The 19,961-nt window shown below is 42.7% G+C and overlaps 1 protein-coding gene across 1 annotated transcript in view; it reads right to left on the bottom strand.

Moving 5' to 3' along the window:
• Positions 1-3,494: 3,494 nt before the first annotated feature.
• Positions 3,495-19,961, bottom strand: part of PTPN11 (protein tyrosine phosphatase non-receptor type 11) — a 29,045-nt gene continuing 12,578 nt past the window's right edge. Inside the window, exons 7-16 of the mRNA XM_054392922.1 lie at positions 18,082-18,178; positions 17,408-17,487; positions 17,131-17,289; positions 12,338-12,469; positions 11,300-11,454; positions 10,305-10,372; positions 9,152-9,303; positions 5,359-5,471; positions 4,857-4,958; positions 3,495-3,707 (exon numbers count right to left, since the gene is read on the bottom strand). Of these exons, the coding sequence (XP_054248897.1) occupies positions 4,889-4,958; positions 5,359-5,471; positions 9,152-9,303; positions 10,305-10,372; positions 11,300-11,454; positions 12,338-12,469; positions 17,131-17,289; positions 17,408-17,487; positions 18,082-18,178 (1,026 nt within the window). The 3' untranslated portion in view covers positions 3,495-3,707; positions 4,857-4,888. The remainder of the gene's footprint in view (positions 3,708-4,856; positions 4,959-5,358; positions 5,472-9,151; positions 9,304-10,304; positions 10,373-11,299; positions 11,455-12,337; positions 12,470-17,130; positions 17,290-17,407; positions 17,488-18,081; positions 18,179-19,961) is intronic.

Genomic DNA, 19,961 nt, shown 5'->3' with positions numbered 1-19,961 from the left:
ATTTCATTTAATACTCTGGTACAATACTTCATACATTGCAGGAAAAAACAAACAAACAAAAAATAAATGCAAGGTCTACTCCACCTAATAAGAGGATCCTTTTTCATTAGTCTTTAGTACTATAATAATAATAATAAAAAAAAAACATCATCACAATAATGTCATAAATAAACAGACTGGAAATTATTAATTACCATTCACTATTTAAAAGGGAGAAATTAAAAATTAATTTGAAATAATGAAGTTAGGGGGAAAAAAAATTTAAAAAATTCTAAACCTGACACACATCCTAGTACCAGCTGTGATCTTTTTTCCCCCATCCCTACAACAACAAAAGGGAACAGGTTCTATAATTTTGTTAGCTGTATCCTAGTTAATCGTGTTTCAAACATCTTCAAACTGGAAGAAACTGGATTTAGATTAGGTATCAGGAGGAAATTCTCCCCCATGAGGGTGATGAGGCACTGGAATAGGGTGCCCAGAATAATTGTGGAGGCTCCAAGCCTGGAAGTGTTCAAGTCAAGGATGGATGGGGTCATGGGCAACCTGCTCTAGTAGGAGGTGTCCCTGCCCATGGCAGAAGGTTGGAACTAGATGATCTTTAAGGTCCCTTCCAACCCAAACCATTATCAATCTCAAGAAGAAAAAGGAAATTTTGGTCAGGATTAACAGAAGAACCAATCAGTCCTAGTAACAGTTAGCTGAAATTAAAGTGTTTGCTATCAAACATTCAGCCTGCAGCACATTCATGCTGGCATAAATCATTGTGCCTTAGGAGTTGGGTTAAAGTTTCCCTTGTGGTATAAAGTCTTCCACAGCAGAACACTTCAGAACTGCATCCCTTTTCCATTCCATTGTTACAACAAATGATTGTAAATCAACACTGAAAAATTCTGTTCTCTACAAACTCACTAGAAACACATGAAACCCACATTCACTTCTCTCCCCTGAACCAAAGGACGTTTCTCTTTCTTGCTTCATCTGTCACAAACCCCAGCCACTGCTTGAAATCATGCAAAAGCTGCTTTAAGAACCATCCCTCTCTTGCTGGTGCAGGAAAGGCAGACAGATTTTTGTTTTGCAAGGTCTCCCCTTTGGTATTCAGCAGGGTCTAATGCTCCAGTTACCAGAGGAGCATTTCTTCACAATCTTTCAGATTCTGCTCCCCTCCTCATTGACATTCTTCCACCATATGCTCTCCAGGACTAATACACATTCTGCAGTATGAATTCCCTGGTTCCAAGAAACAAAAGGAAAGCAAAAAGGAAGTAAAAGCACCCTACAGTGGCAGGTTCTAACCAGCTGAAATGAGGTCCTAAGAGGCAACTTGATGTTGGCCATGTAGCTGATTGCTGCTTATACAGGTCAATCTTTTAAGACATATCACATTAACTGAGTTCACAACAGTTCAGATTCATCCAGGATCCTTCTCTGGACCCTTCCCCCAGCTGTTCAGTTTGATGCACAACAGCTCCAAACTGGAACACATGTTCCACCTTCCCAGAATGTACGAAGTGTAGAATTTGTCTAACTCTGCACAGTTTTACACCAATACTGAATTGCTGTCAACAGCTCTATACAAATCCCAACACTTCTAAGCCAGCCTTGTTCAGCAGGATGAAGGTGTGAACAAGGACAGGAGAGGAAGCAGGTGATGGTCAAATAGGTATCTCACTACCAAACTAATAGCTTTCCCTCTCATCATAACTAAAAGCTTTAGATCCTGAAAGGGCACAAGTATTTTATGATTACAGCATAAGGCTATGACATTAAAACATATATTATGGTATGCTGGTGACAGGAGTTCCAAAGGAAAAGAAAAACAAATAAAACAGATCCCAAAGCCTCCAAAGACAAAAAGGACAACAGGCAAACAAAATTCTGCTTAACATTAAAGAAGCACCTTCATTCAGTTCAAACAAAGTGTTCAAATATTTGATTTTGCAAAGCACTCTCAGGAAAAGGTAATGTCATCTCCTACTTAACCTTTCACAAAGCTGCAGTAACAACAGACCAGGCTTCAGCATCATTTCACTAATAAGGCCAAGAACCAATTCCACTGGCCCTGCCCCATCACATCCAGCTTCTCATGCAGCATTCACCAGCTGCACCCACTATATGAAAATGGCAATAATTCCTTACTACCACTGAGGTCACAGAATTTCCCCAGAAATATGGGGAAAGATGTTGGAAAGATCCCACCAGTGCCCCTTCCTAAGGGCCAGCTCTGCCATGTGCAGCTGCTCGTGGCTTCCAGGGGAGCCTGGTCCAGATAACTGGAGAGAGCAAAGTGAATAAACTAAATTAACTGGCAGCTTAACAGCACCTCGTTGTTCTGGAGAGGCTAGAAGAGGACTTTGTCTCACTGACAAGGATCTGAAGTGGTTTCAGATGGATGTGATGTTGTTAATCGAATAGGGATAGCAAATTCCATGCAGCTCTGAAAGGCACTTCAAGGTAGAACAGTAATTAACTCCTGCCTGATGAGAGGAACCAAAGGAGCCTGCTGGCCTTGCTGCCTGTACTGCTCTTTCAGCTAAGGCAATCTGAGTGGATAGTTAGCTTCCATGCCCTGCTTCCCCCACGCTGATTTAGCCCCTCACCCTAGCATAAGGCCTGACTGAAACAGCAGAAAGTTCAACCTTCCACGTCCCAGCAGAAGGGGAAGAGGTTTGCCTCACACTAAGGTAGCAGCCTGCATGGTGGGTTACACATTTCACTGCTTTGAATACGCTGCCACAGTGTCATCAGGTGACTTTTTACAATACCTTAACCTTACAAGTTCAATCTCTTGCTTAACAGATGAACGCAGACAAATGAACACAGGCAGTGTCCTCAAAAACAACTACACTAATGTGTCCTTTGAGAGATAACAGCAAATTTCTGGTTTGGGTAAAGACCATGCAAAAGAAATTTTGTTTGGTGTAAAGGCTACCTTGCCTAATGAACTCAAAGACAGCCCATCCAGCCACCCAGCTACGTTGGAATCCAAGTCATTAGTTATCAAGTCTGGTTGAGAGGCATCCCTGCCTATGGCAGGGAGGTAGGAGCAGATGATCTCTAAGGTCCCTTCCAACCTAAGCCATTCTATGATCACAAAAAGCACCTTCATATCAATAACCACTCACCCCTGTGAAACTCAGTCTGAGTTTGAAATGTATCAGGACTAATTGTATTATGGAGCTGATTCTACTTACGCTGGTGATCCACTGGTTTCAAACAAGGAAGTCGTGTTCCCATCAATATTTTACATTAGTGTAACGAATTTATCCAGGTCACTGCTCCCCCACCACCCCCCCAAAACAACAACAACAAAAAATAAACCAACAACAAATAAAAAAAAAATCCCACAACTGCTCAAATAAGGAAAAACAAAACAGAAAACCCAACTAACAGCCATACAGTGAAACAAAAATACTATTTAAAAAACAAATAGATGACAGTCCAACAGTCTGTGGGATTCAAAACTGACTCTACAAAGTAGTTGTCTACATTGTAGAAAGGATTTCCTTTTATTTGGAAAATGAGCAACTGTAAATCAGGTATTGGAGAGAAGAGAGAGAAACAATGTTTAGATGGTCTGAAGATCTGCCTACTGTTGAAGGATTAAAACTGTAAATAAAAAAGGTACCAAGCCCTCAGAGTTCACTTTTCATGTGAAGCTTCTTCCATCTCTTTCTTGACCTTTTTAAAAAATATATTCGTTTCTGGGAAAGGAAGGGAGAAGAAAATAAAGAATTATTTAGGGAAAGAAACCCCACAGTAATTTCTCATTCTGACATTACACAGAATTGCTTCATTTTGACTCAAGAAAGGCTTAAACTCAAGCAAAAGTCTCAGACCTTGCTTCTAAACTGCATGGTATTTTGCCAGTAGATGAGTTTGTGTATTAACTTGGAGAGGGTCTCTGGATGAAACACTTGGTTACCACATGGAAAAATAAAAACGGAATTTCTGAGGCCCTTGAAAACACAGGGGGAAAGATGACAAAAGGCTGTGGATTAGAATCCTAAAGAAGTTAATGACTAGTGACACCTCAAATTTAAAGCTACTCCTTTCTGTTTCACAGCAAAGTGAAGTATCAGGTGAACTTTTTAGCTAATGAACTCTATTTATATTCAGCTGTCTGACTGCAAGAGTCAAATTATAACAAAGAAAATCTGCAGATTTCCCTCCCTGCAAAAGCAAGGATTTAATTTTTATGACAATAATACTACACCCCATGCAGGCACAGCAGTATCTTTGCTCATCACATCTTTTATGAAGCTGAGCAGGAGGTTAAATGTTCTTTGGACCTCTCTGGGTGTGAACCTTAATCATCAACCAGGAGCAAAGATCACTTTTAAGAGACATGGGAAGTTCAGACTATAGTTGCTACTCAGCATTTGCTAGCACACAGAATTTCAGGCTTATGAATTTGTCCAGGAATTTATCTAAATGAAATTGTCTCAGCTCATATCACCAGTAAGCCGGGACACAAGACCAAAGGCCAAACTACCAAGCCAATACTCCACCTTGCTTTAAAAGGGTAGACAGAGATGCAGCTCCATCACAATTAGCTCCTGGAATTTACACACCCTAAGGGATCCCAGAATCCCAGAATAGTGGGGGTTGAAAGTGGAGATCATCCAGTCCCACTCCACTGCTCAAGAAGGGTCACTCACAGCATCTTGGCCAGGATCACAATGTCCAGGAAGGTTGGGAATCCTTCTAGAGAAGGAGACTCCACAACCTCTCTGGGCAGCCTGCTCCAGGGCTCCAGCACTCTCACATCAAAGTTTTTTCTCCGGTTCAGAAGAGTTCGGGACAGTTTGGTTTTGTGCACATTGTCTCCAAGCACTCCTGAACACACATACCTGCCTTTGCATGGAAGGCTCTGTACATCTTCTCATCTGAAGCTTTTCTGCTGTTGCATCAGTCCCACGTTTTCGTATACTCTAGCACTATCTTCTCTCATTCTGAAATGAAAAATTAAAAAATAAACTAGTTTAAGAAAAACCATAGAATTGTTTAGGTTGGAAGAGACCTTTAAGATCATCAGGTCCAACCATGAAGCCAGCACTGCCAGCTCACCACTAAACCAGGTCCCTCAGCACCACACCTCCATGGCTTTGAAACCCCTCCAGGGATGGAGACTCTACCACTGCCCTGGGCAGTCTATTTGTACCCACAATATAATTCAGTGACTATTTATTTTGCTCAATTAATTATAAGACCAATTAATTATAAGACTTCATTATAAGACCAAGACACAGGGCAACAATCTAGGGCAGGTATTGTGATAACTTTTTCTCATTTGAAACCCCTGAAGATCAGTACAGTTCAAATCTTCCACACCAACAACTGAAGTGTACTTACTCTGGACACGTTGGGGTTGGGGTACAGGGTGGAAGAGGGCTCTGATCCCCACTTGTCTGGTCCGATAAAGAATATTTAATGTTTGTGTATTCGTGACCTTTCCTCTTACTCTTCTGTGAAGCAAAATACACAGCAAAAAGCCATTTCGAGTTACTAATAGAAAACCACCATTGAAGCAGTGCAGAGATGACACCTGTGACTAACCATGTATGATTTTAGAAGCAAGGTTTGTCTATGAGGAAGAAGAGAGCTCCATTTCATAGACAATACACACAACATGAGTAAGACCTAAAGGCTGGCCTTTAGCTGTTGGTTACAAGACCTGAAAAGCCTCCACTTTTCAATACTCCCCTTTCCACCACCAGCTCCAGCAGATTATACCAACCTCATGAACCAGCTCTGATATGTAATCTTCATCTTACTTGGCAGAAGAAACCACACTTCATTCTTTAATAGACAGCATCAGCCTGTGGGCTTCCCACTGACCTTATTTCCAGCTTGGAGATGTGGCCAAATGAGTAACGACGTTGCTTGCAAGATCTCTAATAAAATAACATCTTAGCCCATTAGGTTTGATATAAAAAGAACCCAAGCTGTTTATTTGTATTCTGCAGCATATGTTATGAGCTGCAGCCAATTGTGCTGACATTCATCTAACCATACTGAAGGCTCCAGCAAAGCCAAGCTACACCAAGAATGAAAGTGGAAATAGTTTTCTTCCTTCTCAAGACAAACATTCTCAACACATGCATACACTGAAACCTACACAGAAATTAAAGCTTTCCTTCAGTTTTACAGGGTACTGGGGTAGAGGGTTTGTGAGATTTGTGTGAGATTTGTGTTTCTGTGTTAAATGTTCAAACAAGTGCTACATATCTGGCGTGGATCAATCTCACAGCAGGGGCTGTCAGAGGCTCTGGGGAGTTCTGGCTGCTGAGTTTCCATTAAGAACACTGTAGAGCAGTGCTGGCTGAAGTTTTTCCAAGATGGCCTTCTGAGACTGGCTCAAAACTTGCTCCACTCATTCTGTCCCCTTCCTGAACTTCTCCTCTCTCAGCCTCCTACTTACTGACAAATCGCTTTCCAACAGACCCCAGCTCTGGGAGGTTAATGCTAAGAAATAAGATTTAAACCAAATACAAAAGGTTCAAACTCTGATGCATTCTACAGTGTTATGGCTACAAACACCTCACTTAGCAACAATCCTTGAAGCCCCAAACTAGGGCTTGATTCCCCCCCCCCCAACTGCATGATGAATGGCAATTCAAGTTACAGTAAAAACAATTTAAAAAGCATCAGTCAGCTCTTCTCTTACTTAAACTGACTGAAACAGATTAAACAAGCCAAGAAAAAGTAGCTATTTGGCTTCTCTTCCTTAATTCCCTGTAACTGACCTTTCTAATTCAGAACAGAAATGTGGTAAGAACTTGTTTCCTAGGTATGAGAGAATCCACATTTCCACAGGTGGGGAGGGGGAAAAACCCAACAACCCCACAGCCCCAAACCTAACTCACTTTGCTTCTCTTCTACACTTTTAAGACAACAAGTAGTATTTAACACAACATTTCACTCTCTCAAACCTCAAGGCTCTCAGCAGATGCAACAAAGAGGGAATGTTAGCAGAGCAGAGGAATGTTATCCTGAGTACAAACAAAAAGCAGGGTTATCCACGTGAACATGTGCAGCTATTCACATACCCACTTCTTCAGTCCATGCCTGCATGACAAGAGGCCAGCTAATGTGACTACCTCATTTCTTATCAGAGCTGGCTTGTGTTCATCCAGACTGAAAAGCAGACAGGGAGCACAACCTCAGGTTGTCTCCTATAAAGGCACCCTAACTGACTTCACCAGGTGTTTTAATTAAAGGAAGGATAAGAAGGTTCCAGAAATGAATGTTTCTCAAAACACAGTACTTCATTCCCAAATTATCTTATTGAGGTGAAATCCAACCATTCTGCAGTATTCTACTACTCAGCCAAAGCCAACACACTTTGGAGCATTCCCAATTCACCATGGTTTTTTCAGGATATTGCTTCCTGCAGTCACCACAAAGCTTTGCTCTTGGCTGCAAAGTTCTGTAGTCTTATTCCTTAGCTGCCACTAGTCTTCTTTATAGGTCAAAACCTCCTGAAGTAAAGCCATGTTCTATTTCCAGTTTCTTAAAACTTTCAGATCTGTGCTTTCTGAGCTAGAAAGAGGATGAAATACTGATCCTCATCATCACAGGAGAAATACACTCTTCCACTCCACTCCAAAATACCACTCAAAGCCCTTTACAACAATCAAGAGAGTTATAGATCTACCCTGCACATGGCAGCAGCAGAAACAGGCCATATTCAAAAAGCTGAGGATACAAGGCTTGCATAATTACACACCCAGAGATATGAGGCAGCTCTAAAGAGAAGCAAAAAAACAAAGCCAGGGAAAAAAGCACACCTGAGGGATTTGTGGTTCTTCACTTTGTGTCTAATCACCATCAGAGCACACAACAGCTGTCCTGGGGAGGGGAATAGTCTCTATCCTCTCTGCTGAACATCACTGCATCTACATCGTGTAGGCAAATACAGAATAAGCTCTGCCACACTCTAGAGCAGCCAGAAGCAGACAGGAGTGCCAAGCTCAAGCTGGCACACTCCATCTCTAAAGAAGGATTACATCCCACACCTGGCACCATGCTAACCATGCATCTCCCCACATCTGCTGCATCACCTGCAGGGGCTTATCTCCTTCTGAGCAGCAAGCTAGCTGCAGAAGGGGAGATACTGACATTCTGAAACAGATACAAATTCCAGATGACCAAAGGCTAGGGCCGAGAATGGAAGCACCACGGAGTAGAATGGCAGTTCTTTATTACAAAATGAGGTTAAAGAGTGTAGAAATTTGAGTGAAGTACTTAAATAGGAAGAGTGAGGTAAAAGTCTTAGATAATCACCACATATTCCAAAGCTCTCTCATCTTACTCCTCAGACTGCTTTTTATTGAACAAAAGATCCCTACACTCATGCTTTAATCTTCCAGTCCAATGCTGTTACCTCTTACTAATATGTTATTTAAGATTCCAAAATTAGTATTAGAATGCCCAGCATTTGAATTTGATTATCATATTTTAGAAATACAGTTAACAGATTTGAAGTCTCTTTAGAACTTACCAGAACACAGGGCTCTGTATCACAGAACGGCTTAGGTGGAAAGGGACCTCAGAGATCACCTACTCCAACCTCCTTCCCTTGGACAGGGACACCTCTCAACTAGACTTGGTTGCTCAAGGCTCTGTATTAGTTTACAAAGTCTTGTTCTTTACTCTTCTTAGAGTGAAATTATCCTTCAAGTAAATTAAAGGATAATTTTAAATTATCCTTTAAATAATACTAAAGGAATCTGAGATCTGGGTTGCAGAGGCCGGGGGATAGGAAGGACAGGATCCCATACATGCAGCATTTTCATGGAAGATAAACCAGCACTAGCTGCAGTCACATGGAGAATCTTCTCAGCCTACTGATTTTATTCCTCTGCCAGTGGGGCCAAACACAGTTTTTATTTCAATTTTCTAATTCCACTCAACAATTTCAATAACTCCTCAGCATAAGGAACTGAACAAAAGCTAACCTCCCCGAGCAGGGTTAAGAGGTGACAAACGCAGCCTTTTCACCATGCATTGATCATACAGCCAGCACTCATGCCTCCAAAAGTCACAAGCAGCAAATCAGAGACTCTTAACGAGCAGCTCTGCTCCCTGTTCCAATGATAAGAGCCTGCTGCCCTGTAGCAGTGCACACTCAGGCCAAGCATACCTGCTCCTCTTCGATTCTGCGCTGTAGCGTCTCGATGTAGTGCTGCACTGCCATGTAAATAAACCTGTACTGAGCTTCAGTCTGAACCATTCCTGAGCGCTGCGACCTCACCATCTGAATGGTCTTGGGAACATCAATGTCACAGTCCACACCTAGGGGAGAATCAGCACAATGGTAAGAACAGTCAAATAAACTTGGCTTTGGAGGAGAGATTGGTTTCGTCTTCCAGCATAGTTGAATACAATAAGCAAGGTTAAGACAGAGGATTTGTCCTTGACTACTGAAGTTCAGATCTGGAGATATTTGAGGTCAAACTTGATGGGACTCTGAGCAACCTGATCTAGTTGGAGATGTCCAGGCTCACTGCAGGAGGGTCGGACAAGATGACCCTCGAGGGTCCCTTCCAACCCAATGCATTTTGTGATTCTATGATCTGTAGAACTGTGACAATGTGGAAAGCTGTCCTGGGGGAGAAGAGTTCATCACTTCACCCTGTTCCCAAGATGATCTGAAATGCAACCTAGCTCAACAGGTTAGGCCAGGTTTCTATTTATTGCCTCAAAGTGTGCCAGGGGAAGTTTAGGTTGGACACAAGGAACAACTTCTTTACTGAAAGAGTGGTCAGGCATTGGAACAGACTGCCCAGGGAGGTGGTAGAGTCACCATCCCTGAAGGTGTTCAAAAAATGTGTGGATATGCCACTTTTGGACATGGTTTAATGGCCACAGTGGTGTTGGGATGATGGTTGGACTTGATTTTGGAGGTCTTTTCCAACCAAAATAATTCTGTGATTCTATACACAAATAGAACATCATTCTCAAAAAAAAAAAAAAGTTACTCAAATTCACCACCTGTGAGTACACTGACAGCCACACACATGAATGAATTTAAAAGAAAAATAGATGAATAAATAATAGAAATAAGAGTAAAAAACCATAATCAGTTTTGATTATGCTGAGCTGGAGAAGGATTTCAGCACTTGGGTTCCAGCTCAATTCCCTTCTATGACTTCTAGAGCAATTCCCTTTCGTTCCAAACACACAGACCTAGTATGTAGTGTCACTAGAATCCTCTATTCCCTCAGCACTCCCACTGTTTTACTGGGATGCATCTGCCAACATCCCACAGAGAGATAAAGTGTGTGGGGGCCTACCTTTTTCTCTGATTATGTCAATCAGAATGTCAATCACAATGAACGTTCCTGTTCGCCCAATCCCAGCACTGTAAAGAGACAACAGGAAAGAAGTTAATTCTTTTGCTCTTTCTGAACAGACACCAAGCCCAAGTAAGAATCTAGCTTCAAGAGACATTAGATTTCCAAATTACAGCCACAAGGAACTAGAGACCTCAACAGCTTAGCATGGAGGAAGTAGAAGTCATCAACACAGAGGTACAAAAGTGCTGTTATTAATGGCCTTGAATCAGAAGAAGCCTACAAGGTCAGATCTAACATTTCTCTGCCTTACAAAAATAACTCATTTATAAACCAAGACTGAGGAGACAGCACTCAGAGGAGATGGGATACTGGAATTACCACGATTCTGCACCCAAAAGAAGGTTGCAGCAAGGTGAGGGTTGGTCTCTTCTCACATGCAGCAAATGATAGGACAAGAGAAAACAGCCTCAAGTTGTGCCAAGAGAGGTTCAGGTTGGATATTAGGAAAAAGTTCTTCACAGCAAGGGTTGTGAGGCATTGGAACAGGCTGCCCAGGGAGGTGGTGGAGTCACCATTCCTGAAGGTGCTTAAAAGATGTATGGATGGGCTGCTGAGGGACATGGTTTAATGGTAGTGGCTTAGCTGTAGTGGTGAGCTTTTAGAGAGCAGCTGGACTAGACGATCTCAAAGAGCTCTTCCAAGCTCAGCAGTTTTATGGTTCCATGTATCTAGTCAATACTGACACCACCTTCTCATACCACATCAGAAATGCTTCACACAGACTGAAAGGTGACTACTTGACACCTCTCTAGAATATCATTTTGTGAAACAGAAAGCACAAACACTTTGACAGATGAAAGGCTGAGCAGCTCTCAGGGAAAGCTGTCTTTTTTTAAAGGTTTCAGTTCCCCCCACCAAAAACCAAAAGGGATCCAACAGCACTCCACAGGTGCAGAGAGAAGCAGCAGGAGAGGCACAGTGTTTCACCATACCTGCAATGGACCACAACTGGTCCTGCATCAGAAATGCTCTCCTGCTTGTGGTGAACCTCCTCTAGAAAGTCTAATACACCACCAGGGTCACTTGGGACCCCATGATCAGGCCAAGTTCTGAAGTGATATTGCCAGACTGTTCTCTCTGTGTTCCCCTGCAAGGAAGATGCCAACAAGTGAAAACAAAATCCTGCAGATCAAAATCCATCTAAAAGCATTTACGTGGTAAAGCTGAGTCAAGGTCAGAAGGTGGCAAATCCAACATGCTGCTCGTTATCCACAATAACACAACTCTCTTCATGGTTGAAACAAGCCAGGACTCTTCCTGGCCTGACAAGTCAATCACACTCAGCTCCCTCTTTCTCATGCAGTTGCGTCCAACATTTCCACCCTCACCCTTAGAAGCCATGGAAAAGTTCTGTCTGAGGGTGACCAGCAACAACAAGAGACTGTCATCTGTCACCCTCACCCTTTATACCTACTGGCACTTAACCTCACACACTTCTTCCCACTCAGTTCCATCCCCTGGACACACCAATCTAATATATCCTACTCATTTCCTTCTTGCACACCACCTTTTTGCACCCTGATCTGAACTGTTCCTTAAGGAAGTGCTATTTCCACACCAGTTGACCACTTCCTTCCTCAGCTTTTCTATTCCTTCCCTTCAGTGTTCTTTCTACCTACTGGACCCAGACACAAACATTTTCTTCTAGTGCAACCCGCTCCATGAAAGGGAACAAATGCCTCGCTAGATTGAAGTGTGATTACTTAAAAGCATCTTCCCAGATCTCCTCACAGCTCTGCAGCCATGCATCTTCTGCCAAAAAGTGCTTAGGTATAAGAATCTTCAATTATCCCAAGGACAAAGAGAAAGACGTATGGAAGTAAACCTGGAGCTTCAAAGAAAGAGACAGGGCTCAATCTATTAATCTCTTAGTGCTTTTATTGATTCCAAAGAAACAGGCTATATCTGTTTGGGGAATTTGTGTGTGTGTGTGTGAGCTGCAACCTAAATGAAAAAGACAGAGCACTTACTTGCCCAACTTTAGAAAGCTTAAGCTCCCTTAGCGTGTAATCGTGTGCTGCGCTCTCCTTGACGTTCCTGACACGCATAACTCCATACTCCTTGAGGGAATATTCATCAGGCCAGTATTTGACACACTTACTCTGCAAGATTGAGGGGGAAAAAAAAAAAAAAAAAGGCAATCAGTAAGAAGAAAGGCTGCTCCCTAACCTGGTTAACAAACACATTTCTGAAGCTTTAATTTCTGTATACACAGAAGACAAGTATTAGCACCAACTGGACAGCTGGTACAAGGTGAAGAGTATTTTAGGGGGAGGTTTCTCCCCATAGAATGACAGAATCCCAGCATGATGGGGCTTGGGAGGGATCTCTGGAGATCACCCAATCAAGCCCCTTGCTAAAGCAAGGACACCCACAGCAGCTTGATCAGGACCACTATGTCCAGGTGGGTTTGGAAACTCTCCAGAAGAAGAGACTCCACAACCTCTCTGGGCAGCCTGCTCCAGGGCTCCAGCACCCTCACACCAAAGAAGGTTCTCCTCATGTTCAGGTGGAATCTCCTGGGTTCCACTTTGTGCCCACTGGCCCTTCTCCTGTCACTGGGCACTGCAAAGAGTCTGGTCCCAGCCTCTTGCCCGCCATGGGCCCTTTTGCTCTTGCTAAGCATTGAGAAGATCCCTCTCAGGCTGCTCTTCTCCAGACTAAGCAGCTGCAGGTGTCTTGGTCTTTCCTCATCAGAGAGATGTTCCAGTCTCTTCATCACTCTCATAGCCCTTCAATGGACTCTCTACAGTAGTTCTCAATCTCTCTTGAACTGGGGAGTCCAGAACTGGACACAGTACTCCAGACATGGTCTCAACAGGGCACGGTAGAGGGCCAGGAGAACTTCCCTCACTCTGCTGGCTACACTCTTCTTCATGCACCCCAGGATACCTCTAGTACTCTTGGGCCACAAGGGTACATGGCTGTCCCATGGATAACTTACTGTCCACAGGTAGTGGACAATTCTCTTCCCCATAACAACCACCAGATGATTTCAGACAAAGAGGTACAGGCAAAATCTCCTTTTAGCAGCTTTCATCATCATCTTAGTACCTGGTTTGCCTCAATAGCTTCAAAACCCAGAGATTAAAATACTGTTACTTTTATCTCCACCCAGCTATGGGTTTCAAACACTGAGAATTTCCAGTGGAAAGCTGTAGCTATTCATCCATCAAAACCCAACAGACTGCAAAAGAAATACAAGTCAAAGGTCTGAGCCATTTTTAGTAGCCATGAAGCTTGGATACTTGCTTTTCATCACTCAGAGCAGCAAGGGCTAACCTAGCTCTCTAATTCAATCACCAAAGCAACAAAGAATTGCTGCCTGTGACAGGGGACTGAAGGCTCCTGCGTCTGTCTCTTCTGAAGCTAAGAGCTTTTGGTGTGCTGCTTTTCTCTCATCTGGGGCCAGGGATAGATTCCATCCACTGAAGAATGGACTCACCTATCACTACTTCAATTTGTTCCCTGTGACAGTTCAGGACTGAGTGACTCCTGCTGGCCCACAAGTGCAGCACGAGCCCCCAGAGTATCAGAGGAGAAATTCTAGTGTGTGTCCAGATACAGCTCCAGCAACAGCAAACACAGACCAAGCACCCAGAACTATGGAGAACAGCTCCTACTTGCAGTTACTACTCTATTTATGACAAGACATGGCAACAAGAAAGTTCCTTCTGCCAACACAAGTGCAGTAAGAGAAGACTGAGCACAAGCTTTCCAGCCTCCTTCAACAGCAAGGGTTTTTTTTTTTTTGTTATTCTGGTCCTTCTTTCCCTGTCTTCTCCAGAAGGGTACAAACTAAAAAGATGTTGATCCTTGGTGCACTGCAGTAGAAGAAAAATATTGAGATGCTGGAGTGGGTACAGAGAAGGGCAATGAAGCTGGTGAGGGGTTTGGAGAGCATGTCCTATGAGGGAAGGCTGTGGAGCTGGGGTTGCTTAGCCTGAAGAAGAGGAGGCTGAGGGGAGACCTTTTTGCTCTCTACAGCTACCTGAAAGGAGGTTGAAGTGAGACCAATGTTGGCCTCTTCTCCCAAGTAATTAATGACAGAAGAGGTTCTTCCTATTGGTAATGGCTTTAAGCTGCACCAGGGAAGGTTAGGTTGGAGATTAGGAAATATTTCTTTGCTGCAAGAATGGTCAGGCATTGGAACAGGCTGTCCAGGGAGGTGATAAGAGTCACTGTCCCAGAAGGCATTAAAAAAAAAAAAAAAAGTAGATGTGGCACTCTGGGACATGGTTGTGGAGGTGTTGGGTAGAAGGTTGGACTTGATGATCTTAAAGGTGCTTTCCAACCTTTGTGATTCTATATGCCAACATAATTTGCAGCCTCAAAACCAATCTCTGAAGACAAGAGCAGCTGGGATAGCAGTCTGACCAGAAACATAGAAGGTTAAACCAAGCTTTAGTTTGACAGAGGGGGTGCAGGTATTGCCAGCTCACTGGACTGTCTCCAAAACACTGGTTTAATTTTTAAGTACTTGCTGTTCCTGCAGCACATACTAAAGCATGTTCAGAACTCTCTGCAGATCAGAGATGTTTCAGAGTTCCTCATTTCCTCAAGCAATGTGCTCTTAAAGTCATCTCTGCTGCAGAGGTTCCTCTCCTTCCTGCAGATCTCAAAGCATCTTGGCCTGAGATTAAAAAAAGCTTTCCTATCAGGACTATTATTTGTAATCTTTGAAGAGTGAAACAGGCATCAAGAGAGGGAAAAAAAAAAAAGAAAGAAAGAAAGTTAACATTAAAAAAAAAAAATCAATGGATGCAGCACCAATTAAGTTAATTTTTTTTATATAGCACAGAAAACAGGTGTTGCAAAATGTGGAAAAGCTCATGGAGAACCTGCAGAGGAACACAGGCCACTCAGTAGGTTATCCCACAAAAAGTATTCAAGTCAGCTGTTCCAAAACAATTCCATTATTTGTTTTCTTCCAAGAGAAAGATCTATGGGAAGGTCACTAGAAAGGGGTAGCTTCTTCATCCTTCTGTGCATTCTCAGGGAGAAACACAAATCATGCCACTTCACAAGGGTGATGACTCAGAATCAGTTGGGTTGGAAGGGACCTTAAAGATCATCTAGTTCCAACCCCCTGCCATGAGCAGCGACACCTCCTACCAGACCAGGCTGCTCAAATCCAGCCTGCCTTTGAACAGTTCCAGGCCTCCACAGCTTCTCTGGGTGGCCAGTTTCAGTGCCTCACCAGCCTCATAGGGAAGAATTTCTTCCTGAAAGTTTAATCTCAGTTGAGCTTCTTCCAGTTTGAGGCCATCACCCCTCATCCTGTCACTGTGCCTTTGTAAGAAAATCCCTCTCCAGCTCTCCTGGAGGTCCCTTTCAAATACTGGAAGGCTGCACTAAGGTCCCCCTGCAGCCTTCTCTTCTCCAGGCTGAACAACCCCAACTCTCTCATCCTGTCTTTGTAGAAGAGGTGAAATAAAGCCTAAAAAATTCCAAGGTCAGAGTCTAATGGCTTCTACAAACAGCACCACCAGCAGCTTTGATACCCAGATTAAGAAGACATGTCCATAAAATCTGTCTATATATACTGAAGACAAATAGCAGCAAAGCCTCTTTTTTTTTTGTGGCAGTGGTAAGGAAGTCCACAATTATCAATCACCCACAGATCAGCTACACCATCATTTCCATTCCTTTCCAGAGTGACACTCATCGACAAGATAGCAGCTTTCATTTGGAAAGAGATCATCAGGAGAGTGAAAAAGGTGGATAAAAGCAGAGAAACTTAAATAAAGAAAGTACAGAAAGTGTTTGCCAAACAGAAAAAAAAAAAAAAAAAGAAGTAAGACATTCCAAAGGTAAAAGTGTCCAATGCACAGGAAGCAGTATGTGACTGTTGCCAGAATGTTAGTATTCAACTGTTTCCTATTCCTTCCTGTCCTACGTCATTAGAACCCAGAAACAATGAAATAGCCTCAGATGTGCCAGAGGACAGTGAATAAAACAAGGTCTCTACTTTGAAGGGAAAAATGGAGGTTCTTGGGGTACACCACTGCTGGAAAACTTCCTCTTTCAGAGCAGTTCACAAGAGGTTTGCAGATTGCCAAAGCTGAAGAGGCAGAGGTGTTTCTCCAGAACAGGGTAGTCAGAGGCAAAGAACATGATTTGGGGATAAAAGTGTGAAATCACAGCTGGCTGGGGTACTCCCACCCAGGTACAGTTTCACCCAGCTCAGCAACACAATAAAAATGTCATAAATTCAGGCACAGAAAGTAAATCAGAAGAGAGAAGAGCATTTGAGTAGTCTAGCAAATGTGCCTTGAATAAGATGAATCTGGGACAACAACTTTCACATCTCATTGTAGGTTTTTACTAAGAAGCAATTTCATCTACACTCATTCTTGTAATAATGAAATCCCACAGTTCTGCTTTTTAAATCAAGCTTATCCAGGCTAGGTAAATTAAAATAAATGGCAATACTTTTGTTAGAGGAACAGGAAGTTTACCCCATCAGGTACTCAGAATGCCTGTTGGGTTACATCTTCCATTCCAGTGATACATAGATTCACATTCAGCAGCTAAAATTTAATCAGGTAGCTCCTTTAAAAAGGGAGTACTGATGATATGAATGTACCCTCAAGTTCCCACAGGCACTAATCAAAAAGGACACTCAGCACCTTCCAGGTCTTCAAAGACTGGTGGCACACCAGATTCCAGCATATAGATCAAGATAAGCAGGTCCAGTTAGTCCTTATTTGCATCCAAACACCACAACTTCTCCTAAAGCCAGTTGAGAGCCTGTTTTTACCTTTCCTCTTTCAACTTCTTTTGTCGTCATAACAATAACTCGAGAATTTTCCTGGAACACCATCCTCCAAAAATCATTCACTGTATTCTGTAGACAACCTTGAGTAGCAATGTAGCTTTTTTTTGGCTTTGAGTTGTTGCACTTGGTTTCAAACTCAGGCTGGGGGAAAGAAGAATTGAGCAAAGAGGTTACAAGAGTAACTTAAATTTAGGTGAGCGTGCTGAAAGGAAGGCACAGGCTGTGCCAGCAAGGTTCCTGGAGCTAGGAGTGTACTTACCATAATAATATTAGCATTGATATAGTCTGAAACAGGTTCATTTGGATCACCATCATGTAGAACAACTCTGGTGTGATCAACTGGAAAATTATAGATGAATGTTAAACACTTGCATCCTACAGTTGTGCACACACAGCTACTTGTAAACACCCCACAGACAGGTAAATAGCTTCTGGTAGCAGCAAGAAATGAAGTTACTCATCTCAGTAAATTAGTGGCTAGAATACTTAACCCTTCCTCTTTTGTTATTTTTCAAAACAAGTGGCCAACTCATAACAAGTTGGATCAAATTAAGTGTTTATTCTCCCTGGTAACTCCTGACAGCCAAGCACTAAGTCAGGGCAAACAGCTGTTTGATTGGCACCATACAGTTTAAAACCACAAATTAATCCTCTTTAAGCATTTAATTTTGCTGAGTAAGAGTTAAAGGATGTGATGCTTTTCAATGAAAGCTGAAGATAAAACCAATATTGAGACTCAAACTATCAGTATCTACAAAGGGCAAATGTTGGAACCCAAATTGGAAATGGTGTGGGCTAAAAATGATTTAAAGTAAGAGGGCAAACGATCTTTCCAGAGAAGGAAAAGCACAGTGGTGCTTAATTAACCCTGTATTTATGAGCTAGGAAAATTAAGCCCAGGCTTACACTCTAATGAAAGAGATCAGTACTTACAGGGTAAAATGTTTTTGTATCTATTTTTGTTTTTGTTTTCCTGGCGTTGACCTTCTTTACGACTATAGAGAAGTTTGCACTCTTGCTGCTGTAAAGTCTAAATGAAAACAGGACAGAGAAGTGGTTTAATAAGAGCAGCCTGGACTGTTTCACCATCATTCCAGTGATCCTTCCTCACAAAATGGATGACATTTGAGTATAACAGAGTCAGAGAAAGAGAGGGAGGTAGTGGATTTGTCCATTGGGATTTAGTGCAGCCTTGCTTCCAAGGGATGTAAGATACAGGAGCACTGAGTGACAAGGCAGCCTATTTTCCACCTAATAATTATAAACATTTATGAATTCAAGCTTCTTCAAACCAAACCATAATCACCAAGTCCTCATGATATTGTTCTGGCCAAGCAGACTCAAGTGGGTCTCTTCAAGCTTTTAACTGCAGCTGGTTACAAACAACTGCAACAACATCAGGGCTGAGCAAACCTGGCCACATGAAATAAACCACCTGACACGAGCAGCGTTCTACAGAGCGGGTCCAAACAAACACTTATCACTAGGAGTTTCTCACCAAGCACAGAAATCAGCAGCACTATTGCTTTTCTCCTTTTTGCTAACTCTGGCAGGTAAGGAGTTAAAATATTTCCACTGAACTGGCATTAGCTTGAGTACTAAAGATAATGTGTTCCGAACAGTGCCAACCTGCAAACCACGATGTGATCCAGAGCCTGAGCTCTACTGCAGTTCTCCAAGCCTTATCATCCCCCTCTTCCTCTCCTCAGCTACAGAGATTCTGTAGTAACACTGCTGCAAACCCCCAAAACAAGTCCCTGAGGTGACAAAGGTGTGGTACAGCAATGCCACCAGAGCAGGTCCTTGCAAGCTGTAGCCAGACCAACTCTAGACAGCTGAAAAGGAGGAAGGAGCACACAAAAACCCCAAAGCACATCAACACAAGCAGCTGTATTTAAATACCAAACACACTGAAAAGTCCTGCAGCAGTTAGAAGTAGAATATTAGGGAGATATTCTTGTCTATTTCCCAAAAATCCACATGGGAATGCTACAGTATTTCAAAGGTATGGATGAGACAGGGAAAAAGCCACCACCACAACCAGGTAGCACTTTTTAAGTGCATTAATTATTCTCTCCTGCCAGCTCAAGGCTTTTTCACTAAACCAGCACAAAATTTTGTGCAGACTTTCCAAACATACTACCTCTTTGGAGGATGGGGGAGAGCATTAGGTAACGATAAACAGGGTTTATCCATAAACCATCCCAGTGCAAAAACAACAAATCTGCAAGGGGATTTCTGCTGCTGGCATGGAGCTAGTTTCTCAGTGCCCAGCTCACAATTAACAAACAGGGACAACAGCAATTCCACACTTCACAGCCATGCTGCCTCACTGCAAATCTGCCTGCTTGCAGTGAAGCTGGAGGGACCAAAATCTTGCTGTGTTTGTTCCAAGTGTTAATCCCCAAAAGCTCAGAATCATAGAATTGTTTCAGTTGGAAAAGACCTCTAAGATCAGGACTGGCTTGACTGAAAGGAAGACTCAGGCTGTAGAAGTAGCTCCCCTTGTTATTCCCACCCTTAATACTCCTGCAGAGACTATTCTCACTTTAAGGCTTGGGCATGGCAGGCACATTTGCTCTCTTCTATTTCAGTCCCTGTAATTGTTACCACCTCACTTAGTGACCTTGGACAATTAGGCTCATCTAAAGACAGGGAAGCCAAAGGACAGAAGCAATACAGGAAAGCTGTGAGGCTTCAAGCGAAGCAGAGACAGAAAGCACATCTCCATAAAGCACTGCTTGCTGCTAGGGGTGGGTAAAAGCACTTTGCAGCAAGCTCACCTCTTGCTCTGTGAGAGCTTTCAAGTGCCC

This window comes from Indicator indicator, chromosome 26 (genome assembly GCF_027791375.1).
Source record: "Indicator indicator isolate 239-I01 chromosome 26, UM_Iind_1.1, whole genome shotgun sequence".
In the NCBI taxonomy this organism is placed as follows: Eukaryota; Metazoa; Chordata; class Aves; order Piciformes; family Indicatoridae; genus Indicator; species Indicator indicator.
This window is presented reverse-complemented; position numbering and strand designations above follow the sequence as displayed.